Source organism: Triticum urartu, chromosome 2A, assembly GCF_056163025.1.
Source record: "Triticum urartu cultivar PI428250 chromosome 2A, HENAU_Tu73, whole genome shotgun sequence".
In the NCBI taxonomy this organism is placed as follows: Eukaryota; Viridiplantae; Streptophyta; class Magnoliopsida; order Poales; family Poaceae; genus Triticum; species Triticum urartu.
The window spans coordinates 56,616,690-56,625,847 of NC_141874.1; the positions used below are offsets into that span (position 1 = coordinate 56,616,690).

The following is a 9,158-nucleotide window of genomic DNA, read 5'->3' on the forward strand; positions in this document are numbered from 1 at the left end:
CGCACTACCAGAAGATGTGCTACGGAGTGTACTTTGCCGCCAAGAAGCTGAATCCCTACTTCCAAGAGCACCCCATCACAGTCGTATGCACCGCCCCGCTTGCCGAGATCATAGGCAGCCGGGATGCATCCGGTCGAGTGGCGAAATGGGCCATCGAGCTGGCCCCTTACACGATCTTCTACCAGCCCCGCACCGCCATCAAGTCGACTGGGCCGAGACCCAGTACCTGCCGTCGGCTCCGGACTCCACTCACTGGCGCCTGCACTTTGATGGGTCCAAGATGCACACCGGCCTGGGGGTCGGCGTCATCCTCACCTCTCCCAAAGGCGACAAGCTCAGATACACGCTGCAAATTCACTTTGCCGCCTCCAACAACGTGGCCGAGTACGAGGCGCTTGTACACGGGCTCCGGCTTGCCAAAGAGCTCGGCATACGCCGGATCCTGTGCTACAGCGACTCGGACTTAGTTGTCCAACAATCATCCGGCGACTGGGCCACCAAAGATGCAAACATGGCAAGCCGCCGCTTCCTCGTCTAGCAGATCAGCGGGTACTTTGAAGGATGCGAGTTCCTCCATGTACCACGAGCCGACAACGAGCCAGCAGATACCCTGGCTCGAATAGGCTCCACTCGGCAGGCGATACCAACCGGCGTCTCTCTGCATCGCCTCCTCAAGCCATCTATCAAGCCGTCTCCAGAGTCCGATTCCATCTTCGTGCCGCCTAGCCCTGATGCAGCCGGATCCGGCTTGAAGAACCAAGCAGGCGGCTCGGGGACTTCGATAGTCAGCCCGGGGACTTCAGTAGGCGGCTCAGGGACTTCCATAGTCGCACCCGACCCAAGGACTTCTGAACCCGGCTCGGGGACTGCGGTAGTCGGCCCGGGGACTGCACCAGCACAACAGGCGGCGGCCGACTCCAGCATTTCATCACCCAGCCCGCCCACCCTGGTTGCAGTAGCCGTGTTGACAATAGAAGAAGTCATAGCTCCATCATGGGCCCAACCCATCCGCAACTTCCTGATAAACCAAGAACTGCCAGCTGACGAGACAGAAGCAAGACAAGTCCAACGCCGAGCCGGAGCATACACAATCGTCAACAGAGAGCTCATCAGGCGTAGCGTCACTGGAATCTTCCAGTGATGCGTTGAGCAAGAGAAGGGCATAGCAATCCTTAGAGACATTCACCAAGGAGAATGCGGCCACCATGCGGCCTCAAGATCACTAGTCGCCAAGGCTTTTCGCCATGGATTCTTTTGGCCGACTGCTTTGGACGACGCCAAGGAGTTAGTCAAACATTGCAAAGGGTGCCAAGTTTTCAGCTCCAAGCAGCACCTGCCGGCTTCGGCACACAAGACCATTCCCCTCACTTGGCCCTTTGCCGTTTGGGGTCTGGACATGGTGGGCCCATTCAAGATGGCGCGCGGCGGCATGACACATCTGCTTGTCGTCGTGGACAAGTTCACCAAATGGATCGAAGCAAAGCCGATCAAGAAGCTGAATGGGCCGACTGCCGTGACATTCATCGCAGACATAACAACTCGGTACGGCATGCTGCACAACATCATCACCGACAACGGCACGAATTTTGCCAAGGGAGCATTGGCACGTTTCTGTGCGACGCAGGGCATCTGACTGGACTTAGCGTCCCTTGCCCACCGCAGTCAAACGGCCAAGTCGAGCGAGCCAACGGCCTCATCCTTTCCGACATCAAGCCGCGACTGGTCGTGCCACTGGAGCGTTCGGCCGGCTGCTGGCTCGAGGAGCTGCCGGCCGTCCTCTGGAGTCTGCGCACTACCCCAAATAGGTCAACCGGCTTCACTCCTTTCTTCCTCGTATATGGTGCTGAGGCGGTCATCCCAACCGACATCGAGTTCGACTCGCCTCGGGTAACCATGTATACGGAGGCGGAGGCCAAGGAAGCACGAGAAGACGGCGTCGACTTGCTGGAAGAAAGCCGGCTGTTAGCCCTCAGCCGGTCCGCCATCTACCAGCAGGGTCTGCGTCGCTACCACAGCCGGAAGGTCAAGCCAAGATCTTTCCAAGAAGGCGACCTTGTGCTCCGGCTGATCCAGCGAACAACCGGCCAGCACAAGCTCTCAGCCCCTTGGGAAGGCCCCTTCGTCATCAGCAGAGCGCTAGGAAATGACTCCTACTACCTGATCGACGCACAGAAGCCGAAGGCACGAAAGAGAGACGACTCCGGCAAGGAGTCGGAACGACCATGGAACGCCAACCTCCTCCGAAGATTTTACAGTTGAAATGCAGTATGTACCACGCTAACTTTTGTACTAAGTACGAGACAATAGGCCCCCCGAGGAGAACTCGGGGACTGCCATCTTTTTATCTACGAACAAAGTGTACTATGCTTATGATTATGTCATTACATTCACTTCTTTCGTCCAGCACCGGGTTCGACTAGTCGGCCCGAGGACTGGCCGCCTTGAGTTATATTAGAAGTCCTACCCGCGGTCAGACAAGTAGTGTGCCAGCGCCAAAGCCCTCTCTTGCCAAAAGTCGCAGTACGAAGAATCGGCTGTCCGGCTGGCAAGAGCCAAAGGTAGGAAAGGACGCCCACACGAAAAACGGCTAGGGGCTAACGGACTAATATAACAAAAGCCGGCTCTTTCCTACCGCCGACCGACTACAAGAGTAGCCGGCCGGCCGGCTTCCATTCACTTCGCTACAATCTAAGAAAGCTCGAGTACTTGCCTTCCCCAACAAGATAGCCGAGTCGTTCCTTAGCCACAGACTGCAAAGCAGCTGCCGCCTGGGAAGGCAGCAATCAGGGGAAGGCGGCAAAGGAAACAGCCTAAGGATAAAAGGCACATGAGAATGGAAGCCAAACACATGCATGATTATATTTACACAAAAGTCCTTGAAAAGGCCAACATTCAACATAGTTTGAATACACCCCCAGTGGGTGGAACTGCGCAAGCTTAATAAAAATTGTTCAAAGAGTAACAAGCAGGAAAAGCAAAGACGGCAGATCAAGCCAAAGGAACGACTGGCGCATCGGGCAGGTCGGCGGAGACGGTAGCGCCGGTTGGAGGAGTGGCCGGCTAGCGAACCTCGGCATGATCACCGCCTCCCGCAGAGGGCGCGCCAGCGCGCGCCTCGTTGCTGGAGGCACGGTCATGCTGAGGCTGGCTGGTTGCCCCACCGGCCGGCTCAACATCTTCACCTTCCTCCCCTTCCTCATCTTCGCCCTCATCGCTGGAGGCGATCTCCTCCACCGAGTCTTCACCATCCGCCAGGTTTAGCCCGAACCACTCCTCCGGCTGGGCGACGCCGTTGTCGTCCACCTCAGGAGCGAAGACGCTGGTGTCGGTAAATTCGGCAAGGGCCGAAGCGCGCTGGATGATAGCCGACTGCACCTCCACCAGCTCTTCGTCGGCCTCCTCCCGCCAAGTCCTCTGCTGCTCCAAGTTCAGCCCAGGGTACCAGGCCCGGACGAACTCCAACGCCCGCGTGGCACCAGATCGTGCAACGGAGGCCTTCCAGGCCTCAAAGCGGCCGACTGCCACCTCCAGCCAGTCGGCAGTCCGGCTCGTGTGCGGGGAATCGCTTCGCCTGGCCAGAGGGCGGCCAGCACCTGCGCCCCAACACGCTGGAGGCGGCGGAGCATACGGTGTGCCGGCTGCAACCGGGCTTGGATCGCCAAGAGCTGCTCCTCAAGTGTCCGGTTCGCGTCCGGCGCGATCTCAACCCTCGCTTGCCGGCGTGCCTCGCGGTGGGCCTTGATGGTCTGGGTGGCAAGGACGGAGTAGCCGGGGAAGTAGTCTGCGCAAGGAACAAAGAAGCAACACAAGTCAGAAGACGAACCAAAGGGCAAGGGCAAGCAAGGAGTGAGGAAGGCGGCTCACCGTCGATCAGATCCTCGATCCGGCCGTAACCCTCGCTCAGCGCTTGCTTCGCCTCAGCCCAGCCCGCCGTTTCGGTCTCGAACTCAGCTTTGAGGGCGGCCTCGCTGTCCTGTGCCTTCTTCAGGGCCGCCTTGTGGCTCTCCTCCTGGTCGGCCAACTTCTTGGCCAGACGGTCGCGCTCCAGGACTAGGGCGTTGAACTCGGCCTCCTTGGCGCGAAGGGCGGTCTGGGCCCCGCCGAGCTGCTCCCTCAAGTCGGCATTGGCCCCTGCAAGCATGAAGACAAAGGAACAACAATAAGGAAGAAGTCGTCGGGGAAGATCCGACCCGACTGCCCAGCAGTCGGCCCAGATCTCGGGGACTACACCCAGTGGGTGCGCTGACGCGCCCCCACAGGATATGAACAAAACAGAGCATGCACTCCGGCTGTTGGTCAGATCCTCGCTCTTCTGGCGCAGCTCCTGAGCCTAGGAGTTGAAGGCGGCAGCACTCCGGTTATGGTACTCCTGGAAGATCAGACAGGATGCAGGAATAAGATAACTGTTAGGACCTAGTAAGTTCCAAGCCGCCTGCTCAGCAGCCGACTCGGAACTCGGGGACTACACCCAATGGGTGCGCTGAGGCGCCCCCACAGAAGAAATCAAAAAAGCAGACAATCAAGGCCAGAAGACTCACCCGAACGACGGCCCGCGTCGCAAGGAAATCGCGTGTGTATCGCTGCAGCGCGGTAGCATGAGCCTGAAGCCAGCTCCGGACCTCCTGGGCCGACGCGGTCAGCTCGCCCGTCTCCCCGCTGGGCGCCCACTCGGATGTGCTGGAGCTGGCCGCCTCCAGGGCCTCCGCCGTCTTCTGGCTGGCGCTCGCAGCTCTGTCCGGCTCCGGCACGGGGGTAGTTCCCTCTGCGCGCCGGCGCGGTGCCAGCTGCACCACCAGGCCGGCTCCTGGTGCCGGCTCGCTCCCAGCCGGCTGCTCCGGCGCCATAGCCGGCTGGCTGCCCTGGCACGCCCCAGTCGGCGCCGTCCGTGGCACCTCCTCCAAGACAATCACATCATCCTCCCTCCGCTCCTCCTCCGGCCGGCCACGGCTGGCCTCCTCTGACGGAGGCACGGGGACATCGGGAGCCACGCTGCGGAGGGGAACGATGAGCTGTGGAGGCCGGTTGCGCGAGGCCTCCGCCTCCCTCTCCGCGGCCGTCGCCTCCGCCTGGGCCTTGGCCGCCGCGTCGGCCTGCTCCTTCGCCGCCTGGGCGGGCCTTCGCTCTGATGCCTCCCGCGCGTTCCGCTCAGTAGCCTCCATGAGGTCGGCGCGGGGATCCACGCGGCGGGAGCTCGAGGACCCTCCGGCCGATCTGATCACGAAGCTGGTGGGACCCCGCTCGAGGGAAAGCGGCGCCCTGGCCGGCCAGCCAAGAAAGAATTTAGAAAGAACTTCGGACGAAGAATACGGCAAGAATACAAGACGCTTAAAAAACTTACGCCGAAACCGCCTGCGGCTGCTTCACAACCTTCTAGAAGCGGGCCGCCTTCGCGGCCGCTTCGTCCCGCTTGGTTGCCGCAGCGGTGGCCCTGGCCTTCTTCGGCCGGCTGCCGAAGTAGGTCAACACGGCCCGGCACTTCGGTGCGCCGCCACGGGCGCCCGGTGCGGCTGACGGACCCGCGCCTTGATGATCCGGCACCGGCTGGCGGTGCGCGACGACTTCGACCTCGTCGTCGTCCCCCCAGTCCTCGAGGCCGGCTCCGAGCCCCGCGCCGCCTGCGTCGCCGCCTTTCCCTACGGCGGCATCTTCCATGGCGGCCGCTCCAAGATCCGGATCGTCAACGTCATCCACCGTGCGGTCGGGAAGAAACGGGCGCTCTGCCCCTACGGCCCCGGCCGCCAGCGGAAGAAGGGGATTCTGCAGAAGACAAGCCGGCTGATCAGAAGCCGGCCACCATGGGGCCGACTACAAAAATAAAACGAAAAGGAAAGAAGAAAGACTCACGCAGGCGGAGGGTTGGCGCGAGAGTACGGCCTCTTGCCGTATCGCCAATCCTCGGGGAGCTTGCAGTTGGCGATGTAGTTCACCATGTAAGACACCTCGACATGGGGCATCTCCCTGGTGCTCAGCCGGCATGGGTCGACGCGGTCGCTCATTTGGCAGATCATGTGCGGTCGGCCTTGGAGAGGGAGTACCCGGCGCTCCACGAAGGCGGCCACGAGGTCGGCTCCGACCAGGCCCTCCGACTACGCCATCACCCGGAGTCGGGAGACGGCGGCTTTCCCAGCCGGAGACAACGTCCTAGCCCGGAAGCTGCACGAGGGCGGCCTCGAAGCCGGCGGGCCGGCTACGTAAGCCGGCAGGTTGACAAAGTCGCCTTGCTGGGCGACGTTCTTCACATAGAAGTAGGATTTCTGCCAGAGCTTCACCAACTGGATCAGCGGGATGGACGGGAACGGATTGTTCTCGCCCGTCCGCCTCATGGCGATGTAAGCTCCGCATGGGGCGGGCACTCCCGCAATGACGGTGCCGAGCTTGCTTTGGAAGAACTCCCCCCAAAGCTCCAGGGTGGGGAGGACGCCAAGGAAGCCCTCGCAGAGGGTGACGAAGGCCGACAGCAGCATCACCGCGTTGGGGGTGAGATGATGCGGCTGGAGATGGTAGAAGTCGAGGAAGGAGCGAAGGAACCCGCTCGCCGGGAGGCCGAAGCCGCGCAGGAAGTGCGATGGGAAGACCACCCGTTCGCCCTCCTCCGGCTCAGGCGAGATCTCCCTCTCCGGCACGCGTCGGACCCGCACGTAGTTCTCGTCGGGCAGGTGCCGCGTCCGGCGGAGGAACTCGACGTGCTCGTCAAGAACGTTGGAGCCGTCACACGAGCTCGACAACGCCATTGGGACGGTGCGGCGAGGAGAAAGGCGCGGTGACGGCGGATCGGCGCGGCAGTGACGCGCTGCGGCGGCGGAGAGATTGAGGATGGAAGAAGAGAAGGGTGGAGCGAGGGAGAGCGTGCGAGCCCTTGCCGCTCCCTCTCCTCCCCCTACTTACAGACCCGCGCGGCGGAGCCGAGGAGGCGTGGTGCGGGGGCGTGGGATTAACTGCGCCCACTCCCCCACGTCCCGCTATAACTGCGCCATGATGGCATGGCAAAACCGTCGCGGGGTGGCAAACAGCCCATCTTGGGCCACAGAAGATCTGCGCCTGGGTCGAGGCCAGGAGTGGCGGGCCCGGGCCTGCGGCGATGTCCCGTCGCGCACGCACAACAGCAGGCCTTTTCTTCCACGTGACACGCGGGGAGGCGCGCGGTCAGCGCGCAAGTTGGCCCACGTCCTTGTTGACGAGCGCACATAAGCAGAGCCGGCTCCCATCTGCCGGCTCATCAAGATAGGAAGCTGGCCGAGCTTCTCGCCCCCCTTGCCAACCTCGAAGCGCGACCAGCTTCGGGGACTACTGTCGGGGTAAATGACCACGGGTAGCCTAGCCGGCTCCCCCTGGCGCTTCAGAAAAAATTACGAGCCGATCCGGCCTCCAAAGATCCAAGACGTGGGGCCGCCTTCCCCCTGCCGGCTGCCTCTCAAGCCGACTGTCGGAAGGCGGCCCAACCGTGACCCTCATGAAGAAAGCTGCGGGAGGGCCGGCTCCAAGAAGCCGGCCACGAGAAGGCCGACTCCAAGAAGCCGTCTCCCACAACGCGGTCAAGATTGTACCCTCGAAGCCCGCACCCGCATAACGACGATGGGACGGGGCGTGGCTACAGCAAAGCCTGCCACCCCCGAAACCCGGAGCACGCCTGGCACAGTGTGCCGTACGGGGCAGCCCTGACCAGGCCGGCGCGGCGCTGTTGCCATGATGACTACAGCGCCACCCATGGCAGGCTGTCAGCGTGGCCCACGGGTGGTGGGCCCCTTTAGGCAGAGAGATACCCGAAGGCGGTCAGGCCTCCTCCAGTCGGCCCAAGACATGGCCGGGTTCCCTGAGCCGGCTTGCCCCCTCCCTCAAAGGAGGCGCTCCATTAAGGAGACAAGACGACGTGAGGCTACAGTGATCACCCGCCAGGTGGCGGCACTGTAGCCACGCTTACCTCGATAAAGTCCTCATCATCAGGATCGAGGCAAAAGTAACCAGCCACCGACAGGGCCCTAGGCAGTAGGGCCTACCTGTCGACCAAGAAGCCAGCAGCCGGCGGGACCCACCAGCCGGCGGGCCCCAGCAGCCGGCGCAGAAGCCGGCAAACATAGACACTGATGGCCAGGGCCCGCGCCCAGCCGGATTACCATTGTACCCTCGGGGGGGGTAGGCCTATATAAACCCCCCGGGGCACCCATGCAAAGGGTTGATCTCATCTAGGTTTAGAGACCACATAGAGAGAGGAGTAGAGCTAGCCTTGCCCTTCTTCTTCCTCTCGCCAAACAGCTCAAGGAGCATCTTGTAACTACTTGTTCATCGAGTGATCATGCGGAGACCCCGCAGAGCAGCAGTAGGGGTGTTATCTCCATGAAGAGCCCCGAAGCTGGGTAAGATTCGCCGGCGTGCATGTATTTGCCTTATCCCGGCACCGGCGACGTCTTACTGGCTTCCAGGCACCGGCGACGTCTTACTGGCTCCCACAATGATAAGCCACCCGTTGGCATATGTCGCACCTACCACCCGACACTTGTTCATGATAATTGTCTTTTATTCATGCTATAATTGTGTTATTCGGAAATCGTAATACATGTGTGAATACATAGACACCAACATGTCCCTAGTAAGCCTCTAGTTGACTAGCTCGTTGATCAATAGATAGTCATGGTTTCCTGACTATGGACATTGGATGTCATTGGTAACGAGATCACATCATAAGGAGAATGATGTGATGGACAAGACCCAATCCTAAGCATAGCAGAAGATTGTATAGTTCGTTTGCTAGAGCTTTTCCAATGTCAAGTATCTTTTCCTTAGACCATGAGATCGTGTAACTCCCGGATACCGTAGGAGTGCTTTGGGTGTACCAAACGTTGCAACGTAACTGGGTGACTATAAAGGTATGCTACGGGTATCTCCGAAAGTGTCTGTTGGGTTGACACGGATCGAGACTGGGATTTGTCACTCCGTATGACGGAGAGGTATCACTGGGCCCACTCGGTAATGCATCATCACAATGAGCTCAATGTGATCAAAGTGTTTGATCACGGGATCATGCATGATGGTACGAGTAAAGTGACTTGCCGGTAACGATATTGAACGAGGTATTGGGATACCGACGATCGAATCTCGGGTAAGTAAAATACCGATTGACAAAGGGAATTGTATACGGGATTGATTGAATCCTCGACATCGTG

General features: G+C 60.5%; 1 protein-coding gene across 1 annotated transcript; it reads right to left on the reverse strand.

Moving 5' to 3' along the window:
• Window positions 1-2,783: 2,783 nt before the first annotated feature.
• On the reverse strand, window positions 2,784-4,141 carry LOC147983697 (uncharacterized). The gene is made up of 4 exons (XM_087540834.1): window positions 3,865-4,141; window positions 3,594-3,781; window positions 3,157-3,495; window positions 2,784-2,810 (listed from the first exon to the last, which is right to left on the reverse strand). Exons 1-4 carry the CDS (start codon window positions 4,139-4,141, stop codon window positions 2,784-2,786), a joined length of 831 nt encoding a protein of 276 aa, XP_087396960.1.
• Between the last annotated feature and the right edge of the window lie 5,017 nt (window positions 4,142-9,158).

What these genes read in the sequence shown, in the direction of transcription:
- LOC147983697 (XM_087540834.1), bottom strand. Translation starts at nt 4,141, where the DNA reads ATGCTTGCAGGGGCCAATGCCGACTTGAGGGAGCAGCTCGGCGGGGCC. An exon ending in TCCAGCGTGTTGGGGCGCAG is followed by an intron (nt 3,496 to 3,593) that starts GTGCTGGCCGCC and finishes GAGGCCTGGAAG; the next exon opens with GCCTCCGTTGCACGATCTGG. An exon ending in ATGTTGAGCCGGCCGGTGGG is followed by an intron (nt 2,811 to 3,156) that starts GCAACCAGCCAG and finishes TTTTATCCTTAG; the next exon opens with GCTGTTTCCTTTGCCGCCTT.